Source organism: Thunnus thynnus, chromosome 15 (genome assembly GCF_963924715.1).
Source record: "Thunnus thynnus chromosome 15, fThuThy2.1, whole genome shotgun sequence".
In the NCBI taxonomy this organism is placed as follows: domain Eukaryota; kingdom Metazoa; phylum Chordata; class Actinopteri; order Scombriformes; family Scombridae; genus Thunnus; species Thunnus thynnus.
Window position 1 is genome coordinate 9,181,887 of NC_089531.1, and position 13,221 is coordinate 9,195,107.

The 13,221-nt window shown below is 39.5% G+C and overlaps 1 protein-coding gene across 1 annotated transcript; it reads left to right on the forward strand.

The window, feature by feature from the left end:
• Positions 1–5,040: 5,040 nt before the first annotated feature.
• Positions 5,041–13,041, forward strand: mbpa (myelin basic protein a). Its single transcript, XM_067612352.1, has 6 exons — positions 5,041–5,284; positions 7,456–7,548; positions 8,082–8,108; positions 9,612–9,632; positions 11,185–11,268; positions 11,790–13,041. The coding sequence occupies exons 1-6, from the start codon at positions 5,165–5,167 to the stop codon at positions 11,838–11,840; spliced, it is 396 nt and encodes a 131-aa protein (XP_067468453.1). The 5' UTR covers positions 5,041–5,164; the 3' UTR covers positions 11,841–13,041.
• Positions 13,042–13,221: the final 180 nt, after the last annotated feature.

The following is a 13,221-nucleotide window of genomic DNA, read 5'->3' on the forward strand; positions in this document are numbered from 1 at the left end:
AATGTTAACAGAGAGACAGAGAGACCTGTGCAGAGTTGCAAGGTTTGTGTATTTTCTGCAAAGAGTGAAAAGACAGATGGGGGATTCTCAGCTTGATTACCTGGCAACCCTCAACTTCAAACTGTGTTAGCTGCAGTAGTGGAGTCGGTGAGGTGGAGAATCTGAAGCGTATTGACTGGACAAAACTGCCATCAATCTGTTGATATTATATTTAAATTTCAGGCGTTACATGTTAGCTAACTCAGACATGTCAATTACTGTGGGTGAAAATGCCTATAAAAGAGAACTCAAGTCCTTTTTAGAGACGGACCAAAGTGTCACTGACAGCTGAGCTTAGCTAATAAAACCGTTCTGTATTTAATCCAAATATTAATCTTCTTTTAAATTAGTGGGAGAGATATTAACTATTTAAATCATTCCCTTCCTTTTTCAAAGAATGAATCAGGAGCAGAGTTAATATTGCATATGTGTCATTAAGACATGAACATTATTTATAAGCTAAATTAGCCACAGCTGATTTGTTTGTGACTGTCAGGCATCATTTAATTATGTAAATCCTGTATGCAGCAGCCTGAGCAGCACAAAGATGCACAGACAGGTGAGCTGTAGCCTGTCAGGTGAGAACAGCTGAGTTTTTAAGTTAGATTTGAAAATGGCGAAGGGTTGGGGAACATTTAAGATCATCAGGCTCTATCTGGGTGCAGCATAGTAGCTAAAAGCCAGTTCACACTGTTTGGTACTGGAAGGGAAACAACTTCTAGCTTCATCTTTGGCCTCTTTCACAGTTCAACATTCACATCATCGTCATTTTCATTCACTCAGAGGTTGCAAAAGTCATGAAAATTGTTTTAACTACTTATTTTTAAACAAGCCAAACGGTCACATTTGGTCATCTTCTGCACATATTGAATGAACAGATGAAGGATTTCTTTCTTTCTCCCTCCCTCCAGTGGCAGATATTCAGCTGCCTCTCTGAGTGGGCGTCTTGGTCTAGATCGACATTCCTGCCGGGGTTCAAAGATATCTCCCGTGTTTGTGTCCCACAGCTTGCTTGCATGGCCGCTATTGTTTCCCCTGCGCTCTGCCTCGACCTTCCAGCGCCAGGAACAAATCCAAGGCTCTTCTGGACACGAGGGCACAAGCAGTGTGGTCAACCCACTCTCTGCATTCCTGCACCCTACCTACCTCTGACAGGCCCGTGGGTGCTGCGCTGAGGCCCCGGCCCTACAGGACAAACAGAAGGAGCACTGTGTATATGGCCGAGTGGACAAACATGTCTCCCTCTGAGTCCATCCTCATTTTACTCTGTTTATACAGGAAACGGCCATGTTGAGTCTATAGACTTGTATGTTATGGAGGCACACGTTCACCCACATGTTCAGGATTCCTCAGTGGATGGGTTCAAGTAAAGGCCTCGAGTTTTTCCATTTTTATGAGGATTTTTTGATTTCCTCTGTGTCACTGTGTCAAATAAAAGCTGTATTTTAGCTGTATTTTTTTTGCTAAAAAACAATTTAAATTGTGTATTATAAGAAGTAACATCTGGTCAACCTTTTTCCTCAGCAGTTCTGGTTCAACTGATTCAAGCCATTCAAAATATATATGAGCAATATTATTGAAGCTAATTGTGTTAAAGTGTTAATGGACAGGTTCACAATTTTTAGTATGTCAGGTGCCCATTCCTTGTGTTCATACTGACCATTAGAGGATCCCCTCCAAATGTGCTTACAGTGTAAGTGATGGAGGCCAAAATCCACAGTCCTCGTGCAAAAATGTATTTAAAGTTTATCTGAAGATAAACTGAAGCTTTAGTTTTCTGACTTGGTCAGATAAAGTGGGTATCTTTCAGAGTTACAGTCTTTTTAGTATAAAATGTCCTCTTTGTGTTTCCTCGGACAGTGTTTCCCTGTTGAGCTGCGGTGGAAGTCTAGTAACAAAAAGAGGGACTTTGGCATTAAAAAGACTGTAACGTTGAAAGATATCTACTTAATTTGACTCATTTGGACGCTGAAGCTTCATATTAGCTTCAGATAAACTTTAAAATATATTTTTGCACTGAAGAAGACTTGTGGATTTTGTCCTCCATCATTTACTGTGAATTTTAGAGGTTGCATGATGGCATATAAAGACAATGGAAGGATGCAAATTTAGCCCAGGGTGGCATCTGTGCGATCTGAAAATGTTACAACTTGAGCAAAAAATTCTGGCGTATCCCGGAGCTTCATAAACGTACAGAGAGGAGAGGTAAAAGGAGAGACAATGGAGGGAAATAACAGAGACCACTGAATTTATATCACTGAAATATTTACCATCTACTGTATCTGAATGTTTGTGGTTTGAATGCCCCTCTATGAAAGGTGTAGTAGGTCATTTAAAGTTGTGCTATTTCATAAATTTGATTTTAATTTTCTCATTTGAGTTCACAAATTCAGACAGAAAACACAGTATTTAAAAACTACATCCCAAAATGCTCAGATTCAATTGGACAATAAGCAATCAAGCTAGACAGGAAGTGTTCAGATGAGAGACTAGAAACCTCAAACACTTGAATTTTATATCTGAATTGAAATGAGAAAAAATAACTTGAGATTAAAGTCTAGACATTTCAAAGAGGGGAATTCAAACCACATAAATTCAGATGGTAGAATCTCATTAAGATGGAAGTATTCATTAGCGGTTAAATTTTACAACTAGGTATTACAGTTAAATGCTTATAGGATTCAGATTATTACAGCCTTTCTTTGCTACCATATATTTACTCTGGCTTTTAAAATACAACTTATTCTGCCAACCCTCTCTTGAATTTAACAAGCTTGCGTTTCCTGAATAACAAAAATGCTATTAAAATAAGACATGGATGAGTCATGTCTTGTTTTTTCTCCTGTAGACTTCAGCAGATTTTCATTTCCCTCTTCGGAAGTCACTAAATGTAACATAATAATATGAAAACAGTCAGTTCAGGCGTTATAAAATGATGATTACTAATAACAAAATCAAATGAAAGCATCATGTGCACACTGATGTAGTATCTAATCATTTTCAAGCAATTTTCACCTTATTGGGTTTTTCTTTACTGCACCAAAACACGGCAGCTTCCTCTGAAACGAGTCCTGACTGTGTGCAGACATCAGCAGGATGTCTGAAGTGGGAAGAAACATGATTAGACCCGACCAGTATTATCCTGTAATGAAGCTTAGTGACACTACAGCATGGCAGTGGAGAAACATCCTTTTTTTTTTTTACTCACCCAGAGCATGATATTCTCTATTTTTTTTTTTATCTCGGCTCCACATTTGTACCTCTATGAGAGGCCACAGATGCAAAGCAGGTCAAGTATTATTCATTTTGCATCTCAGATCATGCAGCTGTTCCCATGCTGCCTCTTGAGAAACACATTGTCTCTCCTTTGTCTCACCGCGTCTGATCTCTTACAGAAAAATATAAAACTTAGAGGTGCTGCTGGACTGCTCACAGTTTTCTCATATATGCTCTGATAAAGAGATGGTGCCAAATATAATACTCAGCTAAATTGGTTTTTTGAGGGATGATTCCTACGTTTATTTCAAATCAAACCTCTGACTGTTTTGCTGCTGCTGTCATTTTTTTCAATTTCTTTAAAAACAAGCTGTATTTCCTCCTCTGTCTCCTTTATTATATTGTGTGATATGTCACCACACTCCTGCAGTATAACAAAAGTTGTTTTTTTTTTTCCTTTTTCCAAAAGTGACTTGAAATTCAGAAGCAGCCATAACAAAAAGGCATCTGTTCCAAAATATTAATATTCTGATGCTGCATGGGTGTTTTCTAACACAACTAACGCTGCAACAGATCCTGCTTTGTCTGCTGGCTGCTGCAGGCGCTCTGGGTGAAACAAACACATCCAGGACTCCTTGTAATGGTTTGATGTCGTCCAACAGCAGAAAAAGATTTTTTTTTTTAAAAAAGACAGAAACACATTCATGGATATTGAGGATGAATCATCTAAGACAGGCGGTAAAAGGAAATGTAACAAATAGTCTTACAACATTAACATGTTGAGCTTGATCTTGACCTTGGAAACATTTGGCAAAACAATCTCCACTCTATGTCCTCTTACTAACTTTTTCTGGAGCTTTAGATTGTATCACATGGTCTTCATCAACAGATAAAGTTTTCTCAGTTATCATTAAACTGCAGATGTTCAAACTCACCATTATTCTGAGCACTTTAGAGCGTAAAAGTTGAGCAAGACGTTTCATTCTTTTGATTTAGCAAACAAGGTTTTGGATTAACACAATCGTCACTCTTCTTGCACATTAAAATGTTTGTTTTTATTGGTACGTGATGTCAGCCTTTAATGATCAACTTAACATCACAGTAAAACAGTAAAAGTTTGATTAAATTTTCCATTTTTCAACTCCAACATACAACTTTTGAAGCTCCATTAAACTGTTGTAATAACTCTATTATTACAATTGCATTATTGCCCCATTAAACTTGCTGTAAAAAACTGGGGCAGCTGCATAAATATCTTTGATTTTAATGTGAAAACACAGAAATGCAGAAAATCCAAACGTGCAAAGTCACCACAACTTTTTTATTTTATTGCTCTGCAGACACAGATACTTCGCTGGTGTTCACACTATTTGATATCTTTCACACAACAAGCTCTTCCTTTCTTCTGCCTGTCTACATATGTTAATGTGGGTGACTGTACATCCAATTTAAACACAATCCATTAAGAAGATACATGAGGCCAACTCAACAATGGCCTCACAGTGCTGCAGGTTGCTTTGCATCAGGGTGTGAGTTCAGACTCATAGATAACCCTTGTTGTCCCAGCGGCCGGGGTGAGGCAGATGGGGAGAGGAACAATGGCCGGGCCCATGCGGAGGGCGGCAGTGACTGACACAGCCACTGAAGCTCCGAAGAATGCCTGGAGCCGAGCCAGAGCAATGGACCTAACTGTCCCTGCAGCAACCCCCCCCCCCTCACCTGACCCTCCTCATTTCCCATGGTGCACTAGGGGGGACGACACCTTCAAAGACGGCCCCTGAGCGTCAGCAAGGCAGCAAACCATCCTGAAGGAGCAGCAGAGCATTGGCACTGTAGGCTTTGGACTAGCTTCGAAGAGGACTACTGAGTAGACAAAGGTCAATCCCACCCAACCTCAGCAACAGCTAAAATGGCTACAGCGAGCACCTCAGGGCAGAGCACCTTCGGACTCGGCAGGAAAAAGAAGAACCCAAGTCTCATGGATTCGATTAGCAAGTTCTTCGGAGGAGACAAAAAGAAAAGGAGCAAGGTGAGCAGCAATGCATCCGGATTTACAGTAAAGGGACAGTTCACTTTTTTTTTTTTTTCCCAGTGGAGCTTTAACTCTTCCAGTGTTCCACTGTTAGTTTTTTTTTCTTCAAAGTACTGCAACACTGTGATATGTGCTGCTTATTTAGTGCTTAACTGAATTTGGTGATATTTCTTAGGAATGCTAGTTTAAGTCAATGAGGCAAAAACTAAAATTTTAGTTTCTCCATGTTAGTACCTGGTCTTCTGACTTATTATTAATAGTTATTAAAATCTTTTAGAAACATTTTCCACTTTAACTTGTTTAGATTGCGCTCTGCAGAGTTTGTAGAAAACATAAAAGAACAAAGCAAACTTTCTTGAAAATTTCAACTTAACTTAAAACACTCTCAGTTACAAAAGCGACCTGAAAGAGCAGTTGCTGGTTTCGGATGTGACATGAGAAATTTACATTACTCATTTGATGGTTTAGTGCCTTATCAAAGGGCTTTTTGCTGAGGCAGGCAGATAGTTAACTCACCCAGTTACACATTCAGTTCAGTTTTGGATCAGTGATATTTTCTTTTTGCAAGTTGCTTTTTAAGATTCAGGTTTAATTCCAGTTGCAGTTTGTAGATTTTCATGAGACAGAAGATGCTGCATGATTGTCAGGCAACATGTCGCTGAAAAGAAGATTAATTAACAGAACACTGTTTCTGGATTTTAAAAAAATCAAAAGTAATGTGTTTCCTTATTTTTAGTTCATATTGATGCGCCAACAATATCTTTAATTTAAATGATTTGACTAAATTCGACTGTAGAGTGGAAAAGTTTTTCAGACACTTGCTTTACTGATACAGATGTGTTGCTGCCTGCACAACTTACACCTACTTACTGAATCCTATTAACTGTGCACTTTGTAAAAATTGTTATATTACTGGCAGCATTAATGCTTCCCTTAAGACGTTAACTTGCTGAACACCAGTTCTTAAGTTTAGATCTTTTTTAAACGATATTTGTATCGAGCAGTTCATAATTTCTAATTCCTTTCAGTAGTGTAAGTGGCTTTGCTCCACCCATGCTGTGATTCTCAGTCTTCCATGCTTGCAAAGATATAAAACTCTAATACATAAAGCCACCGAGATGCTGTGAAGGAAAATGTAAAGGCTAAGCTACATGTAGATGCAGCTCCACCACAGTGCGGGTAATTTAGTTTGTAATGGCAGCCGGGCCCTGAACTTTAGATAGAAAAGCTCGGACAAAACCTCTTTCAAGATTCAAGATTCAACCCTCAGTGATGGCAGGGCCCCTCGGGAATCATAGCTGCTCTCACATAGACTCCTTTCATCTGACATCCAAGCCTGTTTTCTGAGTAGATGCGGCACGAGGATGTCAGACTTCAGGTTTCGTGTCTTCACTTTGATGCACTTTACCCGTTATGTTTGGATGTATTCTTTCATACTTTACAGCCTTTCTGTCCTGTAGTACAATGCAGCACAAATAGAAAACCAAAAAATAGGCGTCTGTGTGTAAAAATCCATTTCTTTTCAGGTTTATTTCAGTTTTGATTCAAAAAATTACCATTAGTACTGCAGGATGAAAAGTACGAACAGCTGTCAGCAGTGCAGACAGAGATATGTGAGGTTGCTCTGAAGGGTTTGTTAGCTGCACCTTTCATACACCCACGAAGAGACAAGACTTGTGACTGACTCCTGAAAAATCTCTCAACTGTGCTCTAAAACTACAACGCTGTAGCCGACCACATCATCCTTCACTCTCTTAAATCTGTTTCCTTTCAGTCTCTTAATAGCTTTTAATTGAATTAATTTGCAGATTTCACATTATGGAACATGGTTTTCAGTCCTTTCTCATACGTGTCGTCTACTTTATTTTGCTTCTCCCTCATAGTGTGAGCCTTGACATCCAGTAGGGCCTTGAAGTTATTGTAATTATTGTAATTATTGGATTAAGAGGCATGGTGCAGCTGCGAGCAACTTCCAGGAAAGAAAGAACTGATGTCTGTTCAAGCTCACGTCAGCCTATTGAATCATGAATATAGCTACTGCATAAAAAGATTTTTTGCTGTTGAGTTACATGATGTTTGAGTCCAGTTTAATTTCACAGTGGTGTTTCTTGACATTGTTGTATGCCGTACTGACTGTGTAGTTACTTGACCTCTGTTGATCTTCTCAGGGGTCATTCCGGGGTCATCTGTCCACCTCACCCCAGCAATCTGCTCGCCGCCGCACCAATGAAAATGCTGTGGTGCATTTCTTCAGGAGCATTGTAAGTTTTTTGGCTCAAAATGTCATATACATATTGTATATATCACATCATATATCATGTGTTAACCTTGTACATTAAGTCATTTTTGGTGCACCAGGCTAACATCCAGAGTTTTGTTTAAATTTAGAAGACTGACTTCAGAGTTCGCCAGAGTTTGATGTCTGAAACTGCCACGAGTTGCACAAGTTAAACACAGACGAAACCCATTTCCTCCAAGTTCCTCTGTATTACTGTGTAATTGTCAGTGTTTTCCTTTTCTTTACTTTGGATCTAACTCTTGGCATCAGTAGCGTGGCAGCATTTCAAAAACAGCATGCTAAACTGTTTTCCTCCGCTCCCTCACTGATTACAGAGCCGCATGAATCATTTACATACAGATGATAAAAAAAAAAAAGAATTGGAGGGGATTTCAATCAGCATCTCAACCATTTGTGTATTTCAAAACAGAGTTTGTTGTTCTATTTTCTTGCTGTACGATGCAATCAGTCACTCTGTTGTTGTTGTTGTTGTTGTTGTTGCCTGGTGTTCCTCAGGTTTCCACTCCTCAACCTAAATCCAGGGTGAGTCTCATTTTTCACCATATCAGTTTTTTTGATCACGCCAGAGGTGTAGCAGCAGGGTGATCAAACTTACTCCTGAATGTTTGTTTTTTTTAGACGTGACTATCTTGTCAGTACTAATGTTCTCTGTCATTTTTGATGGACTCCACTCTGACTTTCAGTAGATTTACACCTTTAAGCCACTTTGTGTAAGATTAGAATATATCTGACTTTGGCGCCATATGGTGGTAGTATCACAAAAAACACATGCAGCTAGGCCCCTGTCTCCACATGGATCTGAACCACAGTGACACTGGCAACTGATAGAGTGCATCAGTATTCACTAGGGCTGTCTCATTTTTCTAAAAACAAAACTTTATGCCATAATAATACTCTCAAAGATGCTAAAGCTACATAATAAGATGAAGCTTAGCTGTTCTGTGAGGCTGTTTCTGGGCACAACGGTGCTTAGAGCGAAATGCTAACATTAGCATGCTAACATGCTCACAATGATGATGCGAACATGCTGATGATTAGCAGGTAAAATGTTTACCATACTAGTTTAGCATGTTAGCATGCTAACATTTGATAATTGGCACTAAACACAAAACCAAGCGGCAACCTCCGGGGCTGAAAAATGAAGCCAATGCGGAAGTGCCAAAAACTGCAGTTCCTCAAATGGCCACTTGGGACTGGCTCCAAAAGTGAGTCAATCCCCATAAACCCCCATGTTAAAACGCCCAACTTCACAGCAGAAATAACCATATTTACAGCCTGGTACAAAAAAAAAAGGTTTGGTCTCCATAGCTAATTTCCCTTTTTATGACAACTGTGCAAGGGGTGAACTTTTTATAACTTAAAGCCATAAATTTATGCATAATTAAGGACATGGCTGCTTTGAGTGACGGGTCACTAGCCGCTAGGTGGCTTGTTTTGGCAACCAGGCTTCATCCGGCTAACCTCAGCTCCACTTCTTTGCCCATTTTGGATTAGCCAGGAGTAAGGCGGAGTCAGGCACTGCCAAGATGGCGACAGCCGGAGCCGCCCACTTTGAACTTCATAACTGCTCTTCAGAAACCAATGGGTGACGTCACAGAGGCTACGTCCATATTTTTCACAGTCTATGCACAAAACTAAATCATCAAATTTTGATCCAATCATGTCACCAGATGACAGGTCAGAGTTACAACATCCTGTGGGGAGAACATCTGCACCAAATTTCATGGCGATCCATCCAATAACTGTTGAGATACAACCATCCAGCTGATAGTGTGGCTAAAAAATCTGCACATAGTGGCTTTAAGTTGTATGTTAACATGAAGGATAATTTTACTGTATTGTAATGTTTTAAATTTTACCTTGATGATGCTTAATGTAGGGGTACTTTTATCCATTTTGTATTGTAATTTACCACCACATCACTGCTAATCTAATGCCTTTAACTGGAGGATTCCCAGATAAGTTGAGGAGGATGCATCTCATCTCATCTCATCATGTTACTGTTTGTTTCTTTTTCATGTCCAGTGGAGAGACCGCTTGGGCTTGGTACGTCACGCAATCTTACTTTCTTGAATCGAACAAAAGCCACACTGCTGATTGTGTGTGTGCGTGTGCAAAGATCCCGTCTAAATCTGTCTGTACAGAGCTCCTTCGCAATGTGTCCTTTGTCTGCAGTGCACCTGTTACCTAACCACGCTTGTTCTGTCTCTTTCTCACGTTGTCTGTCACTGCCTTCCTCCTTGATGAAAAATATCTTTTATACCTGAGCCAGTGGAATCAAGACTTATTCAAAAGGCGGGCTGATTCACCTGCGTTTACATCTAGTGGCTGAAAGGCAAATCTTGTATCAGCTCATGCTTGATAGGCGCTGCAGTAAATCACTTTCATTGAGTGATCAGTTGAAAAGGACTCATTTATTCATGATTGAAACCAACAAGGTTGGCTCATTGGTACATTTATTACATTTAAATTTCCCCATCTTCTTTGCTTTAATCCAGAGCGGCTCGCTGCTTCTGGATGACTTTGAAACAGCTCAACTATTTATGAACCACAACCGGTAAACATTTTCTCTTAGGACCTCTCGGCCTGCATCACCCTCCTCCTCCTCCTCCTCCTCCTCTTCCTCCTCTTTTTTCACACGTGTACTTCTCTGTAACACCTCCATCCCTCTGTGCCAGAGATGATTCACCACTCCATCTGTTTTGGCTTCCCCTCTCCTTTGTATCTTCTCATCTGTCTAGCCGTCCAGCTGTCCGGCTGTACGTGTGATTTGACAGCAATATCCTCCGTCAGTGTCAGTCAGTTCACTGCGGACCTTACCTTGTCCTTGTCATCCATGTTCTTTCTCCCAAAGGTTGCTGTTATCTGAGTGTGGTCCTCTCATGTGTTCATGTTTTCCTCCTTTCATGTGTCGACCATGTTACTCTCTCACAATAACAGATCAAAGATCAGAGACAACTGTTTCTTCCATGTCACACTGCTGCTGTTGCAAAAAAAAGCACATACCTGCATCTTACATGCAGCCCAGACATTAAGGTTATATATTGTATCAATTTTATGACATGTAGGACTTTAAAAACTTGTCTATAATATCTTAAATTTCAAAACCCTGACATTTTATTCCACAAGGGAAATTCAGCTCGCAGCAAAGCACATTAAAAACTCAATGAAAACATAAATCCAAATACCAAATGGTCGATCCCAATGCAATTAAAGAGGATGAATAGTAAACAAAGAGATATCTGTGCAAAATGTCTAAAAACTTCAGTTCAGGCATTTATGGGACATATGCAGTTTTCTCTACATTTCTGAAAGATGCATAATTTTGTAGATATGTGTTTTTTGTCCAACAACAGCAATAATCGTGCCCTTTGTAACGAAACATTTTCAATTATTTTGTGCTTGGCATTTTGGTAAAGTAGTCTGACATCTCCGCTGCTCTGAGGTAAAATATACCTCATCTTGTGAAGAGAAAAGGCCATCAATGTAAAACGAATTAAATGTTTGGTTAAAGGTTACGCAAATGACAAAGCAACAAACATGGTTTCAGACCCAGCTTTCAGGTCTCCATCCGAGCTCACAGAGCGTCTTTTTCTAGGCCTCGTCGCAGCGTGCCGAGAGCACAAAGTCGCCTGTCAGACGACGCAGAGACCAAAGCACACTGTCCAGACTCTTCAACCTGGTGAGCTCACCCCACGTTTGCCTTTTCCTCAATATTTGTTCTTTTCATCAGTAAAACTGGACCTCATACACACTGTTTCCTATCTGTGTTTGCCCAAATACAACAGTGATGCTCTCATCAGAGATCAGTGAGTAATAAATAAATATAATGATTCACCATTTCAGCTTGTAGACTTCTCATTCGTCATGTTTCATCAACATGCTTTCATAGCAACCAGTCACCATAATAAACTAACGAGCTGAAGAGCAACATTTTGCACACATTTAAAACCAAAAATGTCATCTCTCTTACACATATTCATTGATGTTTTGAATCATGTCCATCTACCTAGACTTTTTTGAAGGTTTACTTTCAGTCTGGATGATCTCCCTGCATCCCACTAAATGTGAATTATTTGACAATCACATCTTCCATGAACTTTCGGCACAGTTTCCACTGAAAACTACATCACCCCAAATTGCTCTTAGATAGAAAATAGATGTTTTTCTCAGCCACCTCATCATCCTCCCTCTTCTCTCCAGGGAGATACCAAGTCCCGTACACCCTCTAAACGCTGGAGCACCATCTTCTAAGCTCTCCGCCGAGGACCAAACCACAGATCCAAAGCCGATGGGACAAGACGAAGGAGGAGGAGGAGGAACAGATCTGCACGCGGCGGACTCACAACCTCAAGAAATGTTAACCCACTAACATGAGCTTCCTGTATCTTTAGACAATGACACAACATTGGCACGGTATAAAATCCACTCTTCGGGGATGTGCTGTGCCAAGTTTGGTCATGCTTTTAGTAAAATATCTTTCTTTAAAAATCATCCATTTGGTCTGACGGTGCTAGTGTCTGCTGTCCGGTGTCTGAGGTTTGTTCATGGCAGATGTTTGTTTTTCTATTTGTCTCCTGTCGTCCGCTTTTTGTACACGAGTGACGCTTTGTGTTATCTCGCTGCTTTCTAGAAGACTCACACGCCAAATGCGTCATTGTTTTCGTTTCATGTGAGAAATCTAGACGGAGAGTGGTCCTGTTTGTGGTTGTTGTGCTTGAGTGAAATGTATGTCGCCAAGAAAATGCATTTTGAAGATACAACTGGAAACTTATGAGTAGTATGGACTCTAATATTGTTTTCATGTAACAGGTTTTATTTCACTGTGCCTCGGTGTGGTTAATAAACATGTACAATATGATGCTATATAAGTCTATCAAGTGAAAAGAATAAAATGCCCTTTTGAAATGCACTGTTACGTAACTGAAAAATGTCCTAAAAATGACTGTTTGCACTCTTTCCTACTGTATGTAGCTTTTGCATCTTTTTCATTTATGGTGATTTGTCTGCCTGTATCTTAAATTCAGTTTGAAGTTTGAATGTTGTTCGTGTTGTATTTATAAAATGAAAGACAAAAGGTTTGTTTTATCTGATGGTCAGATCGTAAGTGGTTCGAAGGTTTAAGGTGGAAGAAGCAAGATGGCGTAAGGAGTTCAGTACTGAAGAGCAATATGTTCATTTCAAATGTCCTGACGCATAATTTGTCCATTTTTTTTTGCGTCCATCATAAATTACATTGCCATTTTCATTTGTACATGATTTGTGTGTACGTTCACTTTAACTGAATAGTCAAAAGCAGTGTAAAGATGTTTTTTTCTGAGGTTGCTGATATGTGGTGGTGCTACAGTATTAGGAAATGATACTTAGAAAACTGTCTTTCCTCTTAATGTAAAACTCTGTTGTTTTATTTTAATGTTCAACCTAACTGGAAATAAACATCCTTCGTCTTCTCTTAGTTGAGAGTTATTAAGTGTTTTAAAGTCTGAACACTTCTTGTCTTACACTTTAGGAAGATCATTACGATAACACATGCAAAATAAGTGCATACATTTCTTTTCTTTTTTTTCTTTTATACTAAAACATCTGGGAACTTCAATGTTTATGAAAGGAAATATTCAATTTCTGACATTTAATC